Source organism: Perna viridis, chromosome 13 (genome assembly GCF_037379345.1).
Source record: "Perna viridis isolate PV_CMFRI_1.1 ecotype Kerala chromosome 13, ASM3737934v1, whole genome shotgun sequence".
In the NCBI taxonomy this organism is placed as follows: domain Eukaryota; kingdom Metazoa; phylum Mollusca; class Bivalvia; order Mytilida; family Mytilidae; genus Perna; species Perna viridis.
In genome coordinates this window covers 22,994,844-23,012,821 of record NC_142457.1, presented here as the reverse complement: position 1 = coordinate 23,012,821, position 17,978 = coordinate 22,994,844, and the positions used below count along the sequence as shown (strand labels likewise).

The window sequence follows — 17,978 nt, the reverse complement described above, 5'->3', positions numbered from 1 at the left end:
CTTCTGGACTAAGGTTTGGTTTAGACAGGTTTTGGGATTATTCAGGATTTGCTTTAGACAAGTTTCACTGTATTTTTTTTTACTATACAGTGAAGTTATTTGGTAAGTAAACAAATCATTATGTTAATTAAGTATGTACTATAGTTGTATGCTTTTTAACTACCTTAAACCTTTTTTACAGGTCTATGAAATGATGATTGTACGTCACGGTTTCATGATAGTAGGAGAACCATTTGGTGGTAAGAGTGCAGCCTACAGAACCCTCGCTTTAGCCCTCCATGATATACATGAAGCTGTAAGTTTATTGTAAAAGGATTAATTTTTGAGGCATACTAATTTTTGCCATTTTCATGGTGGACAGAAAAGCACAAAAAATCATACCCATGAATTTGATTTTGGACACTATTTAACGCTAATCATTTTATTAAACCACAAACATTGATACCTGTTAATGTGTTCACTTGATGGAGCCCACGAAAATTCATATGTTTACAATGTTTAAACTGCCCCAATACAATAAAAGTGGAAAAAATTACTACTACTGCAGTCTAAGAGTAGTCTTAACTATTTTGTGATGTCATATAATATAGACTGATTAGATTTACCATGTACATTTAAAATTTTCTCAGATTAGATCATTTTAGCTTTCCATGGCAGAATCTTCTGTACAGATTACTGTGAAAGAATTTTTTTTTGTCAGTGGAGTAAAAAATCAGTTATACTTCCTTGTATGTTGTTAAATTTGCAGATTATACCATTTACAAAATTAAGGGGTTTTTTTCTCTGACTTATTAAAAATGAAAAACAATAAACAACATTTGTTTTCAGGGATTGATGGAGGAGAATAAAGTACAGATCACTGTGATCAATCCTAAAGCTATAACCATGGGTCAGTTATATGGTCAGTTTGATCCTGTCTCCCACGAGTGGTCCGATGGTGTACTGGCCGTGTCATACAGAGCCTTTGCTTCATCTACAGTAAGTACGATACTGTAAAAGTATTAAGTTTTAATGTACTAATTTTCGCTATTTTCATGGTGGACAGAAAAGCACGAAAATAACACCCGTGAAATTTATTTTTGATTCTATATAAGGCTTATCATTTTTTGAAACTACTAATAATTGATATCCGTAAACATGTTCACTTGACAGAATTTGCAAAAAATTAATATGTTTACAGTACTCAAAGCTTTCAATATCGCTGCTATTGTGTGAAAATGATGGACAATTAGAAATAATTGAAGCCTTTTTTTTTTTAAACTTAGTATAGTGCATATGCCATACAGCTGGAGTTATTTTTTTCTAGTACTGCTTTCACAAGTGAAGGTAGGCATGATTAAGAATTTTAAAGTTTTCATAAAAATCTTACGAGAAACATAAATACATTTGTTTCATTTCAGACACCAGATCGTAAGTGGCTCATTTTTGACGGTCCTGTTGATGCCATCTGGATTGAAAACATGAACACTGTATTGGATGACAACAAAAAACTGTGTTTGATGAGCGGTGAAATTATCCAGCTTGCCCCAACAACTAATTTGATATTTGAGCCAATGGACTTAGAAGTTGCCTCCCCTGCCACAGTATCAAGATGTGGTATGATATACATGGAGCCTCAAACTCTTGGTTGGCGCCCTCTCGTTAAATCATGGCTGCATGAAATGCCAAAGTCAGTGACTGAAATGCACAGATCAACTATAAATGATATGTTCGAGAGATTTGTTGATGCTGGTCTTCAATTAGTCAGGAAAGGAGGAATCAGGGTAAGTAAGGATGCTGTGTAATAATATCTAGGTTTTCCAACCCTCCCTCATTTCTTTTTAGGGTGCCACATTATCCCTTTTCATACCCTACCACATGAAGTAGAGGGGTATTATGTGAAATCCTCCAAAAATTTCCCTCCTGTCCGTCTTTCCCCCAAAGATTTCCAGATGATAGCTTGCGAACAGATTAATGAATTTTTTTTTTATTTAGCACAGTTGTTTAGTATCATAAAATACAGAGACCAAGTAATTATATTTTGGTTATTCACGATAACCAAGTGATTATTCTATTTACTAAGTAGATTTTCTCCCTTATTGGTTGCTGTTTTCAACATAAATTTTAAATTTCTGAACAGCAGATTGATATTCATGTTGTGACATTTGTGTTTTTTTGTGGCAGAAAGTTTGAGAGTGAAATTACCCTTTTTATTTCATAGTGTGAATTCTTCAAACATTTTGAAACAGGGAAAATTCTGTCAATCACTGCTATCTATATGATAACATTTTTTACCTCATCATTAAGGAGGTAGACCTCGAGTATGGGACATAACTCTTGAAATCAGTGATATGTTTGTATCATATTCAATTTTACCAAAGCCTTTCCAGCTTTCATTTGAAATTGAATGAAATCAATCCAAGTTACTTGGATGCTTACATGAGATTGATATAAAGAGCCTGAATACAAACGTTCCATTGATTTTTAAGAGTTGTGTCCCTTACCTTTGGTCCACCTCCTTAAATAAAATTCATTTAAGCTTGCAGAATATTTTGTTTTGACTTCTAACAATGTATATTATTTTGACATCTTTAATCAATTACAGGAAATGTCACCAACCACAGATTCATCACTCATCAAAGGATTGATGAACTTGATGGATTGTCTGATGGATGAATTCCAAGACGAGACCAAAATCGCTCAGATGGAGGAGAGAGAAATCATGTCTTGGCTAGAGGTAAAATTATTTATAAAGGATGTGATTTTCCATGAGTTCCAGGTATTCCGCTTTAAAGTTAAATGTTAAATATTAATTTTTTTCTGTCTCATTAAAAAATCTCCAGCACTTTTTACAAAAAATCTGTAAGTAAAACAAGTCATAATTAATGACGTCACAATACTTTGATCTATCATGACGTCATAACTTTACACAAATGATTTTTTGTGAAAAGGACCCCTGGAATGATATGTTTCTATGCTTTTACAAATCTGAATTTTGCCCTAATGATTTTTTTATTTCACTGTACATCCTGTATGAAACTCCATGCAAATAGTTTATGAAATTTAAACCATTTTTTTTGGTTTTTCAGAGTATTTTCTTCTTTGCCTTTACATGGTCTATTGGAGCCAGTTGTTCAGATGATGGAAGAGTCAGATTTGACAAACTGCTGAGAGAACTTATTTCTGTAAGTACATGTATGTAAAAAAGTTGATACATGATAAAAGTTAACATGTAGAAAAAGGGTAGAGGGCAGTATGTCTGTCTGTGTGCATGTTATACTTATACTTCCAAATGTTTTGAGGTATTTTTTTAAGTTTTTTTGTAGTATGTATGAAAAGATACCATTTTTTCCCTAATTTGTAATATGAACTTGGTTTCAGAGCTGCTGGAATTTGAACCAGCAAAATGGGGTACAGATGGGTCATTTGTTTTAATGGAGCTATTGTTAAAATATGACTTTAAACATACATTAAAATATAAAAAGAAATATTTTTTTAATCTACCTTTGTGATATTGCATATACTTTTGTTCTCAACTGACTTATTTCACTTTGAATGATTATTTGCAGGGAGGCATGTCAGAGGATACCAGATTGAAACTGAGCTTACCTGAACTTGTAGAACCTCCAATGAAACCCTACCTGAACCCATTCCCACCTAAGGGCAAGATTTATGACTATAAGTTTGTGAAAGAGGTATGCTACATTTTTTGTTTTTGTTTTTGTGTCATGGTCTGGTTTTCATGGATTATTATTGAACAGGCATAGCTATATAGTTAATTTGGATGTTTTGTTTGTATATCTATATACACTATATTTATTAGGATAAATTTAGTAGGATACTAATGTTAACAAGGCCGGGATAAGGTACTGGTACTTGAAAATTTGGATGTTTTGTTATTTTCTGCATGCTTGGTGCCCTTGTTCATAGATAAAAGTCTTGAAATCCATATATTTTTTTTTTCTATTTTTTTTCAATTTTTGTTTTGTTTTGTTTTGTTTTTTTTTTATTTTCTTTTTTGTTTTGTTTTGTTTTGTATTTTTGTTTTGTTTTTGTTTTTGCCGGGGGAGGGGGGTCTGAAGGCAAAACACTGTATTACTGTAAACAAATGTTTGACTTGGGACCAATTGAGTGGAAATACAAAAAATATCCTTACGCCAAAACTTCCATTCTTTCATTTTTAAACCCCTGCTCAAAAGCAGTGAAGTATATAGAAATCAGGATGCTGTTTCGTTCATTTTTATATTGCTCTTTTGATTCCTCAACCTCTTCGACAGAGGATGCTTACCCTACCACTGCACCTCATCCATGCTCCCAGTTTTTAGTGGAGTCCAAGTTGCTCATTTGCTTTTGTTACTTTGTATGTATGATTTTAGTTACTTTATGTTCTTTGTTGTGTATGTCTGATTTTCATTTCTGGTCTTTGTCCCTGGATTACATTCTTTTGATTGCCGCTATAACCTTGGTTCCCTTGATTACTCTTCCTCTTTTTCTGAAACTTTTTGAAAATTAATTCTATCCGTTGTTCATCGATATTTCTGTTCAGGGTTTAACTATCAAAACCAAAGAAACATAAGTTACCCCAAAAAACATAAATAATAACAATGAAGCATTATTTTGGTATTATTTTAGGGAGCTGGCAAATGGGTTACATGGGCTGATGAAATCAAGGACAGTCCACCAATTCCAAAGGATATTTCCTTCAATGAGATTATTGTACCAACAATTGATACTGTGAGATACACGGCTCTAATGAGCATGCTTGTGGCACACGAGAAGCCATGTCTGTTTGTTGGTCCTACTGGTACTGGTAAAAGTGTCTACATCTCTGTAAGTATTGCTATAGAAGAAAAACTATAAGAAACCAGTTTTCATAACTTTGATGTTTACAAATTTGAAGTATTTTTTTAAAATTGGAACAATTGGATAAGTGATTTAAAAAAATCTACACTTGCTAAGGTGTAATACTATGAGAAGTTGTGGTTCCATTGTGATATCATGTGATACCAAAGACCTTTATCTTACACCAAGGTCAAAAGTAGTTGTTTTGGAAGAAGTCAGGGGCATATGTTGAAGCTCTGTTATACTGTGCTTCGTTTAAGTTAACCTTCAAAGTTTGTGTTAAATCTGCCAAAAGTTTGCTGAAATCATTGAGTATAAAAATTATTTTATTTTATTCTAGGATTACCTGTTACATAAACTTGACAAGGAAAAATACAAACCTAATATCATCAACTTCTCAGCCCAGACTTCTGCTAACATGACACAGAACATCATTATGTCCAAACTGGACAAGAGGAGAAAGGGAGTCTTTGGACCTCCCATGGGCAAGAAATCGGTAAGTTGAGTGTACAGTTTGCTATGTAATGTATTACTGCTGGGATATTCCTACCCAAAAGATGAGAATTTTCTATTTGAAAACAATTAAAATTCATAATTGTTGAAACTATGCATGTGCTGTATTCTTGGATTTGAAATTGATTAGGACACACTGAACAATGCCAGTTTTAATGTCAAGACAAAGTGTTACTTCATACCGAACAAGGCAAAATGAGACGTTTTGTCAAGATGATAGAAACTGACCTTTTATATAAGATTATCAATAAAATTGCTGATAGTTTTGGCTAAAATAGCTAAAATAGAAAATATTAGGCATTCTGAACAATGGAAATTCTGTTACACTAATGCTGATGCTTTATGAAATGTTTTTTGTTTTTAATTATACTATGTTTACAATGGTAAAAACAAGGCAAAATGAGACGTTTTGTCAAGATGATAGAAACTGACCTTTTATATAAGATTTTCAATAAAATTGCTGATAGTTTTGGCTAAAATAGCTAAAATAGAAAATATTAGGCATTCTGAACAATGGAAATTATGTTACACTAATGCTGATGCTTTATGAAATGTTTTTTGTTTTTAATTATACTATGTTTACAATGGTCACAAAAACAATAACTTTAATTCAATTGAAATATGTTGTGTACACTGAAACCTCTGTAAACTAAACTCTATTTTGGTCATAAGGTTTTTACTCTGACAGTATACACAGGTTTTTAGTTTACACAGATTCAAAATGCATTGGCACTGACACGATGTTACATTAGAAGGTGTCTGATTTGGACAGGTTTTCGATTTATTCAGGGTTTGTTTTAGTCAGGTTACGCTGTATTTTATGGGGAAATACCTTTTTTACTTTCAGATTGTCTTCGTTGATGATATGAACATGCCACTAAGAGAACAGTTTGGTGCCCAGCCACCAATAGAGTTGCTGAGACAGTGGCTCGACCATTGGACATGGTATGACCTCAAGGAAGTCACCCCCATAAAATTGATTGACATCCAGTTGATGGCGGCCATGGGTCCACCAGGTGGCGGCAGAAATCCTGTCACTCCACGTTTCCTTGGTCATTTCAACACCATTACAATCAATGAGTTTGATGATGACAGTATGGTAACCATCTTCAGAAAGATCATGGATTGGCATATATCTTCAAGGTTCGTAAAACATCTAAATACAAGGCTTTTAAATTTCAAAGCTGATAAGGCAATATTGGACCAAGCCTCAGAACCACGAAACTTAAACAATGCTTAGGTCTGAGTATAGTTATGACTTCCATTGTAACTCCAAACAACATTTTTAGGTTTAATGTTGACACAAACAGATACATACATTCTACTTCAGTAACAAGTGGTTCAAATTATTTCTTCACTCGATGGTAAAGTTAAGATAATCAAGTTACGAGCTTTAGCAAGCATTTTAAAATCTTAACTTTATTAATGCTTTATGCTTTAGCAAGCATTTTAAAATCTTAACTTTACTATAGAGAGTGAAGAATTAATTTGAATCAAGAATTGACTGTAGGAGTTTTCTTCCATGAAACTTGTAGGAAACTTACGAAATATAAAATGGTGGGAAATTCTCACAGAAATTTAATCACCACCTAGTGGTTAAAACAGCTGTTGCATTTTTAATCAGTGCCTTAAAACAGGAGAAAATATATTTTGATACTTAAGTAACTTTCAATGTTTTGTGTCTTTATGACCTGGCGTCGATTTCGCAAAAAGTCGTAAGTGTGAAATTGATCGTAAGTAATGACGTCACAATCTAAAATAGTCATATATTACAATCAATTTCACACTTACAACTTTTTGTGATATTGACGCCTGGCTTTTAAATAATAATTGATGTTTTCATATTATCCCTTTGTTTTCCTAGACTCCTTAGTTTCATGCAGTCTGTCACTCATTTCTGTACAGAAAAGTGTTGCACTTGAAAGTTTTTTGCTTTTCTGCATTGCAAGCTAACAAATTCGAAATTTCTTAATCAAAGTTCACTATTTCTTTCTCAATTGTTAGTGGTGTTTTTAGAGATGAAAGAGATTTTAAAAACACCCAAGACTGATCTATTTTAAAAACAGAACATTTTACTTTTCATTGTCAAATAATTGGTATAATTTTATATCTATGAAGTCCTTATTTTAGTTTCTTATTTTCTACATTCATGATTTTTTTCTTTCTATAACCTCTTATCATCTGTATTTATTTATCAAATGATTTTTAGAAAAGGGCAAGTATTTTATATAGAATGAATTATTCACATGCTAATGTGTTCTCTAGATGCAGGTTTTATAGCAAATTGGAAATAAGTGGTGCCACTTTCAAAACAATTCTATTTTAAGTACTAATTTCCTACATTATTCTTCAACTATAATGGTTTTCTTAGAGCAATTTAGCATGGTGCTGCACCATGCCTTCATCTTCTAGTACCATCCTGCCCTTATAAGGAATTTTACAATATGCTCCCCAGATGGCCAAACCCAACTTTCAATTTATCAGAGTAACATCATTATTTTTACTTAATTTCCATGTAAACATGTGCTCCTGTTGTATTGACACCTATGTATGATACTTTTACAATACCATACTAGGATGAAGAATGTTTATTGCAGGTTTCAGTAAATAAATTGTCCTCATGTCAAGGTGTGGTGCCCCCAATTTAACTTTCTATGACAGTTGAGTGCCCTCATAATACTAAATTAACCATGCCTTCACAAGTGTCTGGGGGAAAATCACTTAACTATAATCCTATTCTACATTTTGAGAGTGTCTTACTACTTTACTGGTCTTTTTTTGTGCCAGGCACTTAAGAGGATTATAATTTCACTCTTACTATATAGGATGATAAGATGTTACAATAGTATTATTTAGACATTCCATAGGCTAAAAGTAGAATATTCTTACTTTGGAAGCTTTTTAAATCACATGGAAGCTTCACCTGGAATTCATTGAAAGTGATACCATTCTTTGTAAATTTGCTGTAATGAGATACATAATTTTGTTGTTAAATGCAAATGTATGTATATATAGTGCTAGATTTTATAACTTTAAGTTGCTGAATGTCATTGTATCACAAGTGAATTGCTAGAATTATGGGTACACATTGTAAAGATTCAAATTTTGGAAAAAAAATTCTAAATCCTATGCATGTTTTTAAAAAGGCAATTGCAAGTTTTTCATTTTTACAAATTTTTATTTCTTTTCTTCTGACAAAAAATTACATGAAAATTTCTGAAAAAGTCAAATGTAAGTAAGTCATGCTTGTCTAAGTTATTTTTTATCCAAAAATTATATATTGTATTTGAAAATAAAGAAGGATTTGTTTTAATTACACAAGTTTAAAATTTGCTAATATAGATTTACTGGTGGAGAACAGTAAGCCTCTGTTTTGTTTAAAAAAATTTAGGATTGAATTTTTATACCACATGGGTAGCCTGTAATTATTTGATTTTGAAAACAATATTGGAGATTTAAGGAGGTAGACCCAAAGGTAAGGGACACAACTCTATCAATATTCATTCTGTTTCAAATGAAAGCTTGATAGGCTTTGGTGAAATTTAATATAATACAAACATATCACTGATTTCAAGAGTTGTGTCCCATACCTTAGGTCTACCTCCTTAATAAGTGCATGTGTTTGTTAAATGAATGAACTGTTTTCAGTTTTTTTTATTCTTGTGTAGATTTTCAAAAGCATGTCTCTTTGAACTTGTTTATTCTGAATTTAAAAATGTTTTAAAAGAGTATTTTCATATTTTCACTGTAATTAAATCTGCTTTTTTCTTCATTATCAAATTTTATGCTATATAAACAAAATAAAACATCCTCTACATAAGCCACCACGTCACTTTTTATAAGATAAAAAAATGGTATTAAGAGGTGCCTCCTTCTCTTGTTGGTTTTCAAGAAAAATAGCCAGAAAATAGAGCAATTAACTTTCAATGACCTAATTTGTGAACCTAGTTATACAAAAAAAAAAATTATCTGAATGTGTTCAACTTAAATCAAATAAATAAATGACCCTTGACCTAATGACATGTTATTGATGTTAAATCTGTTACTTTTCCTTTTAGTTAGTACTGTTTTCTATTTAAATGCTTTGCTTTTTATGCTTTTAACATTATCAAACACACCCTTTTCCAACCATTACATATTTCTAAAAATATATCTTATCAAACACACCCTTCTTCAAAAACCATATGTTATTTTTATTTTTATCTCATGCATTGTTCTTTGCTTTTACAGAGGATTCAGCAACGAATTCAAACCCTGCATTGACCAGCTTGTACAGGGCACACTGACAATTTACAAGGAGGCCATGAAAAATCTTCTACCTACTCCAACCAAGTCACACTACCTATTCAACTTGAGAGATTTCAGCAGAGTAATTCAGGGTGTTTTGCTATCAACACCAGAAACCATGGAGGAACCAGCTTCAATGAAGCGTCTCTGGGTCCATGAGGTGAGGCATGGCTAACCATGGGGTATAAATTTCTTAACCCAGACATGATCCTCTTCCTCCTTTAAAGCAGAATTTCAGTTTTCAAATCTGGATTTTACTGTTACAGTTACTGTTAAAAAATCAAAAGAATGAAACCCAAGGACAAAGACCAGACATGGAAAACAGACAAACACAACAAAGGACATAAAATGCTCAAAATAATACATACAAAGTAACAAAAGCAAATGATCAACTGGGAGCATGGACCAGGTGCACTGGTAGGGAAAAAATTGAAATGCTTCAAAGGTTGAGTTTGCAGTTTACACAAGTAATTTGTATGACATTTTTTTTTTAAGTTTAATGTCTATTTTTAGGTATTCAGAGTATACTATGATCGTCTCGTTGATGATTCTGATCGTAATTGGTTGTTTAATTATGCTAGAGACGTTTGTAAAAATCAGCTGCGTGAGGACTTTGATCAGCTGTTTATTCATTTGGATTTTGATAATGATGGAAAAGTCACAGAGGATGACCTCAGAAGTTTGGTTTATTGTGACTTTGCTGATCCAAAGAGTGACTCTAAACATTACGTTGAAGTTCGTGATTTGGAACAACTACGTCATACAGTTGAAGGATATTTGGATGAATTTAATAACATGAGTAAAAAACCTATGAACCTTGTACTTTTCAGGTAAAGTTTTATTATATTATATAATTAGTATAGGCTTGAAAAATGTTGAAAAAAGGGGCGTACTTTCGAATTTAGGGGGAATGGCAAACAGCAATTCCTTACTTGAATCTATGATAGACTACATAGGAAATACTATTTAAATACATGAATTAATGATACATTTGTATTGAATGAACCAGTGTATACATTGTTTAAAAATATTTTTCTTCTTAGAATATTGGAGATATATTTAGTACGTGAATAAAATAGGGTTGAGTTTATTTTTAAGCTGATTTTTAAATTTAGAGAAAAATTTTGGTCAATACTTGCAATTCGAGTAAAACAATATTGATTGTATCATTGACTTTTAGGAAGTTGCTGATTATGGCCATTCGACCAATTAGAACCTCGGAAAATCTTTTATGTGAATGAGATTGGAATTATTTGTCAAAAAACAGTTAACTACTCAAATGTAAGACAAATGAATTGATACCTAGAAGTACCACACCAGTAAAAAGTAAAATATCTTGTCAGATTTAACAATGTTATCTTTTATTTATTTCAGATTTGCTATTGAACATTTGTCTAGAATTTCACGTATTATAAAACAACCAAGAAGTCATGCACTGTTGGTTGGTGTTGGTGGTTCAGGTCGTCAGTCATTGACACGCTTGGCTGCACATATGTCAGACTTTGACCTCTTCCAAGTGGAGATTTCTAAGAGTTACACTACTAATGAATGGCGTGAAGATATAAAGAGAATTTTACGTAAATCAACAGAAACTGATAACCATGCTGTATTCTTGTTCTCAGATACACAGGTTAGGCAACACAAAGTTAATTATTTGATTCTCAGGACCTCCCTCATCCTTTATTTTGGTGCCTCAATAATCTTTCTATTACTATATCTATGAAATTTTAGGAAAAAACACCTTTCAACCTTTTTTTTTTGCTATACAAAAAGTAAAATTATTTTGGGGTGTACAAAATGCTCATTTGTTTTCTTGGTACAAAAATACCAATCATATGAGCTAAAACCAAAGTTACTTCGAATTTAATTTTTTTATGGTAAGGAGTTCTTGATTGAAATCTATGAAAAGGAAATTAATTTCAGTTGAATGTTCAGTGGGTTTTAAAAAATTTGAAGCCTTAAAAAATCTTATTTACTTTAGATGTAATTTAAATTTTAAATATCATTCCATATTGAAGATATATACAGAGTTCCCAACAGCCCAGTCAATTTTCAAAGATAAACCAACCCATTGTTGTTTCTATTTATAGATCAAACTTTTTGTTGTTTCTATTTATAGATCAAGCAAGAATCCTTTTTGGAAGATATGAATAATTTACTAAATGCTGGTGAAGTACCTAATCTGTTCCCACTTGATGAAAAACAAGAAATCTGTGAAAAAATGAGACAAATTGATAGACAGAGAGACAAATCTAAACAGACAGATGGGACACCAGTGTCTCTATTTAATTTCTTTGTCTCTCGCTGTCGTGACCAGCTGCATATTGTATTGGCTATGAGTCCTATTGGAGATACTTTCCGTGATAGATTGAGAAAGTTCCCATCTCTTGTCAACTGTTGTACCATTGATTGGTTCCAGGTGAGAATTTATCATTGTGAAGTACAAAATACATCCCCTCCCCTCTCGCCCCCCCTCCCCTCCAATGCAATTTTTGTCAAGATACAAGTCAATTATTTGCCCGAAATGAAAGAGCTTTATGCTACAAAAAAGATGTTTAAAACTGTATTGACAACTACATCTTTGATTCAATTTCTATACACACTGAACTAGCAAATCATGCACATTTATTGATCATCAAGTCAAAATACTTCATTTATTCTATATTATAATTATTTTATTTTTGCCTTATTTTGCTATTATAGTCCTGGCCAGAGGATGCTTTGGAAGCTGTAGCAACCAGATTCTTGGAAGAAGTAGAGTTAGAGGAGGATGAGAGGAAGGGATGCATCAATGTCTGTAAATTGTTCCATACTTCAACACGAGATCTCTCTCAGAGATTCTTACTGGAATTGGAGAGACACAACTATGTCACACCAACATCATACCTTGAGTTGATTAGTACTTTTAAGACTTTACTATTCAGAAAGAGAGAGTAAGTTGTTAGTTACTAAGAGAGTAAGTGTTAGTTACTATGCTGAAAAAAGAAGCAATTGACAAGGCAGGAATAAGGGAGTATGGACAAATAATTCAGCTTCTGCCCAGGAGAGTAACCAGGAATTTTTTCAGGGGGTTCTGAGGATGGAGGGGTATTTGGACAAATTTTTTATAGTATTTAGCAAACTTCAAGCTCATTTTACAGTAATAATATTTTGTTTCTAAAGAGGGCATGGGTTGTCATTGATCTCCTAACACATCCTGGCTTAATGCCTGCTATCCTGCTACCAAAGAGAAAACACTCAGAGCAGAACAAGTTCAATTAGAAATATTATCAAGAAGAAGCCTTTGACACTAGGATCAACCATGGTCTTTTGTCAGATTTGAATTGCTGTATAAAATGTAATAATATTTGTAGTAACTGACTTTCACCTATTTTGTCAGTGGAATGTATTTGTGGTTTCAAAAGTTATTAGCTTTATATTGTTTGGTACTATTATACACTCTTTTCTGTCCACCCGAAAATTGTGAAATACATTAAAAGTATTTCTAAACCTTTGTGGAGTCTCAGCCAAATTTACAATTAGCATTACCTCTATTTATAATATTTGTCAAAAAGTAATCAAGGGGACTAAGATGCTAGCGGAAATCAAAAGAATGTAACACAGGAACAAAGAGCAGACATGGAAAACAGACAAACACAACAAAGAATATAAAACAACCAAAATAATACATACAAAGTAACAAAAGTAAAGAAGCAACTTCGACTACACTAAAAACTGGGAGCATGGATCAGGTGCACAGGTAGGGTAAGTGTCCCCTGCTTTTCTTAAAAAACAGATTCACTTGCTCTATTAGAAACAAATGGTAAACTCATATTTGCATACTTATGAACCCTTTTGAATTTTAGGGAGGTATTAAAACAGAAGAAAAGATATGAAGTTGGTCTTGACAAACTGAGATCTGCAGCCTCTCAGGTTGGAGACATGCAAAAGGAGCTTACTGAACTTCAACCCCAACTGATTGTAGCCAGTAAGGAAGTTGATGAAATAATGGTGATCATTGAGAAGGACTCAGTCGAAGTAGCTAAAGTAGAAAAGGTGGGTTGTTTTGTTGGAAGTTTTGTTCTTTATTTTGGTTATTGGAGTCCTTAAAATATACCATTGGCTGATGTAACTGTTCATTGACATTTTAAGTATAGATCGGTTTCCTTGTGTTGCAGCAGCATTTTTTTTCAGATGGTTCACACAGATTATGTAGCATTGAAAATAGTGCTTGTGTATAAAATTTGTGTGGTGAAATGTCATTAAGCTTTTATGTAGGAAAGGTGAAGTGACAATGAAAATGTGGGAGGGGGTATCAAAGAGGGTAAATTCATTACCAAAACTTTTTTTAAATTGACAAGGAAGACAAAAAATAAAGATAAACACTGAGACAAGCAGCACTAAACCTGCCAAAAAAAAAGTAGGATGGGTAGTATTAATTTTTGCATTGTTAATGAACATATTGAAATTGCCAGGTTGTAAAAGCAGATGAAGCAGTTGCCAATGAACAGGCAAAGGCTGCTAAAGCCATTAAAGATGAATGTGATGCTGATCTAGCTGAAGCCATCCCAGCTCTCAATGCTGCTCTGGCAGCCTTGGACACTCTCACTCCGCAGGATATCACCTTCGTCAAAACCATGAAATCTCCACCGTCTATGGTCAAACTTGTACTGGAAGCTGTGTGTGTCATCAGAGGTATCAAACCTGACCGTATCCCAGATCCCTCAGGTAGCGGCAAGAAGATTGAAGATTTCTGGGGCCCGTCAAAGAAAATGTTGGGTGACATGAAGTTCCTTGAGCAACTTAAATCTTTTGATAAGGTGAGTATTTAAAGGGATGGAGCATCAGTAGCATCCTTGATAAGGTGAGTATTTAAAGGGATGGAGCATCAGTAGCATCCTTGATAAGGTGAGTATTTAAAGGGATGGAGCATCAGTAGCATCCTATATATGTAGATGCTCTAAAACATTAATTGATCAAGTTTTTTTTTTTGAAAGTGATGTAGGGTGTAAATTATGTGTGCAGATTTGATTGTTTAAACTTTTATCACAGATGCACACCATGTGTTATAGGAACTTTTTCATATTCTGTTTTGTTGAGACATCAGGATTATAACAAAATAGCCGTTCATTTTCAACAGTCAATTTTTTTTAGTACAAGTTGCTCTGTCCCTCATAAGCAAAGCCTAAAATCACATTAAATTTTATATGGCAATTTTCAGAGTTAGCTTCCCATCATTATGCATTCTGCATAATCTTTATTTCCTATGAACAAATTAATATCTGAAAAAACAACATCAGGATAATGATTTTCATGAGTGTCTAAAGTAAATACCACTATAATTTTTTTTTCTCTCACATGCATATCCCTGGTTTTTATAAATGGCTTTACTTACTTTAACATTGAAACTTCTAACTTGAAGTTTACTTCTGTATTTTTCTTTTCCAGCATTGTAAGTACTGGGTAATTTTTTAAAAGCTTTCTTGCCATCATAAGCTTACAATATAATTATTCTTCCAGGACAATATTCCAGCAGCTTTCATTGCCAATATCAGAAAGAAATATATGACCAATCCGGATTTTGATCCAGACAAGGTCAAGAATGCTTCTTCTGCATGTGAGGGTCTGTGTAGATGGGTCAGAGCCATGGATGTATATGATAGGTAACAGAGATATTTTTGGCATTTATGTACAACTCTGTCTAAGGAGGTAGACCTAGGGTAAGGGACACAACTCTTAGAAGTCATTGGAACATTTGTATTCAACATTTTATATCAATCTCATCTAAGCATCAAGGTAAATTGAATTGATTTCATTCAGTTTCAAATGAAAGCTTGATAGGCTTTTGTGAAATTTAATATAATACAAACATATCACCAATTTCAAGAGTTATATCCCTTACCATAGGTCTACCTCCATAAAGCCAGACAGAAGCTTATCATCAGTGATTCATGCATTTTTTAACCCCAAGATTTTTTTTTATTGGGAATCCCTCAGTAGGCATCGTAGTAATAGTATGAGACAATATGAGAGCAAATGAAAGTTGGTCACTGTGAATATTAATGCTTAAAATTTGGTTGCATTTAGAATACAACAGAAAATTACAGGAAAATTTCCCACCAAAATTTTACACTAGAACCTGTCCAAAAAATTTCATGATATATATCAGATCCACAGAAATGAACACAGTAAGAGGTTGTTTTCAGGAAGAAACAAATGTATTAGAACAGTTTCATTGATTATCTTGAGGTACAATGAATCAGCCCATGCCTGTTTTGTCTCTTTTTCAACAAACCCAGTTAATTATTGCAGAGTGTAAGTTTCCCATATTGTTAAAAACAAACATAATTATTTCTAAGAATGTGTTAAATTTTTTTAACTTTTTTAAGTATTAGTACTGGAAGCCAAAAATGTTACCATAATTTTTTTTTCTCAAAGCCTTCCTCAAATAAAATTTTGACTGACCAAATTACTTGAAATTGAAGATTTGTGTAAAACTCTGGATTTGATGAAATTCTCAACTTGATATTTTTTTTTTATAAAACCCTAGGTCAATCTAGATAAGCAAGTTTAATGACTTTAAATACATATTTCATAGTTTCCTGATTCCCTGTAAATGATGCATATTTTCTAAATAAAATAGTTGGACAAAATGTACCAAATCACATAGCAATTCAGCCACATTTCCGTCATAATATTTTGGTGGGATACTGTATGGCAGGTTTTTTTTTTATTATTTTGAGGCAAATAGGTGTTTGAAATGTTTTAGCATTTCTTATTTTCCACTGATGTTAAGTTGTGCAATAAATACTTAAACCCAGTGTATATATTTTACAAAATAATTGGGTCTTTTCTGACCGACTTCTAAAATACGCCAAAAATATCACCTTGAGAAAATTACTTGCCATGTGGTAGTAGTTAGTGTAGTGTATATCAATAAAAAAAAGTTCTAAATTAGACACATTTTGATAAAGAAACATTTTAAAGTACTCTCCATGATACTGATTGTATATAGATAGTTTCTTGTTCTAATATCTTCTTTATTCTTGACAGAGTTGCTAAAGTTGTAGCTCCCAAAAAGGAGTCCCTGAAGAAAGCTGAGGGAGAATTGGCAGTTGCCATGGGATCACTTGAGAAGAAACGAGCTTCACTTAGAGAAGTACAGGAAAAACTCTCCAAACTCCAAGACACATTAGCTCAAAACAAGAAAAAGAAGGCTGATCTAGAGAATCAAGTGGATCTATGTACAAAGAAGTTAGAGAGAGCCGAACAACTGATTAGCGGACTTGGAGGAGAGAAAGATAGATGGGGAGCAGCTGCTGCTTCTCTGTCAATCAAGTATACCAATTTAACCGGGGATATATTGGTTTCCAGTGGTGTTGTAGCCTACCTCGGAGCCTTCACCTCCGCTTACAGACAGGTAAGACTTATAAGAAAGTTGTAAGGGTAAAACTTATTGTAAGTAATGATGCCATGATGCTGTAACTTCTATGACTCATTTCTCAGAAAGTCGTAATTTGAAAATTTATTGTTAGTAATGACATCATAATTTGTGACTCATTTTGAATTTACAGCCTATTGTGACATATACCCCAACTGAATGGTGATGTATTGGATTCACATGTCATTTCAATATTATGTTAATTTTCTTTCTTTTAAATACCAACTCATTCCACATGCATTCAAAAGTTGAATCATCCCAGTTTGCTGTGAGATCATTTTCTGAATCTTTAATAGTACTCTTTGTAAGAATCATGCAAATTCTGTAATATGTGATACACCTTGAGAATGGCTACACATTTTTATTTTTTTTTATTAAGGTGCTTTATAGGTCTATATGATAACATGTATAATTAAACATTCCAATCTGTCTGCTCTTAGGAGATAATCCATATTGGAAATCCAAAAGCTTCTATTGTATTTTAGTGTCATTTACAGAGTTATTTCCCTTAATTTTGAATTCTTCAGTACATTCCATATAATTTTTATCTACTTAAAACAAGAGTCATATGAAAAAAAATACACATGTTAATTTCTGTTTACTTTAACATTTTAAACAATATATCAAAAATAAAAATGTGTAGGTTTTCCAACCATGAATTACATTTTGCATGATTCTTATCTGAAGTGTTACTTAAATAATTTTAATATTTTTAGGACCAAGTACAAACCTGGGTCAGCGATGTGAAGAAAATTGGAATACCATGTTCTGATGATTTCTCCCTCATTAACAGTTTGGGTGAACCAGTCAAAATCAGAGCTTGGAATATTGCTGGTCTCCCCACAGACAACTTTTCAGTAGAAAATGGTATCATTCTCATGTAAGTTTGATTTTTGTTTACAGAGTATAATGGTTATTAGTGAGGGAGTCAAAACTT

General features: G+C 32.8%; 1 protein-coding gene across 10 annotated transcripts in view; it reads left to right on the top strand.

The window, feature by feature from the left end:
- The window catches only part of LOC148600029 (dynein axonemal heavy chain 7-like), a 65,113-nt gene that overhangs the window by 24,297 nt on the left and 22,838 nt on the right, over positions 1 to 17,978 (top strand). For 5 of the 10 annotated variants that reach the window (XM_088557397.1, XM_088557399.1, XM_088557396.1 and 2 more), the window contains 20 exons: positions 182 to 295; positions 829 to 978; positions 1,401 to 1,763; positions 2,585 to 2,716; positions 3,069 to 3,164; positions 3,549 to 3,674; positions 4,612 to 4,809; positions 5,162 to 5,317; positions 6,182 to 6,477; positions 8,677 to 8,694; positions 9,565 to 9,781; positions 10,135 to 10,451; positions 10,996 to 11,251; positions 11,741 to 12,040; positions 12,325 to 12,554; positions 13,467 to 13,656; positions 14,076 to 14,420; positions 15,121 to 15,263; positions 16,654 to 17,020; positions 17,758 to 17,921. In XM_088557397.1, the coding sequence (XP_088413523.1) occupies positions 182 to 295; positions 829 to 978; positions 1,401 to 1,763; positions 2,585 to 2,716; positions 3,069 to 3,164; positions 3,549 to 3,674; positions 4,612 to 4,809; positions 5,162 to 5,317; positions 6,182 to 6,477; positions 8,677 to 8,694; positions 9,565 to 9,781; positions 10,135 to 10,451; positions 10,996 to 11,251; positions 11,741 to 12,040; positions 12,325 to 12,554; positions 13,467 to 13,656; positions 14,076 to 14,420; positions 15,121 to 15,263; positions 16,654 to 17,020; positions 17,758 to 17,921 (4,178 nt within the window). The remainder of the gene's footprint in view (positions 1 to 181; positions 296 to 828; positions 979 to 1,400; positions 1,764 to 2,584; positions 2,717 to 3,068; positions 3,165 to 3,548; positions 3,675 to 4,611; positions 4,810 to 5,161; positions 5,318 to 6,181; positions 6,478 to 8,676; positions 8,695 to 9,564; positions 9,782 to 10,134; positions 10,452 to 10,995; positions 11,252 to 11,740; positions 12,041 to 12,324; positions 12,555 to 13,466; positions 13,657 to 14,075; positions 14,421 to 15,120; positions 15,264 to 16,653; positions 17,021 to 17,757; positions 17,922 to 17,978) is intronic. The other 5 variants (XM_088557404.1, XM_088557401.1, XM_088557403.1 and 2 more) reach the window with 1 other exon arrangement.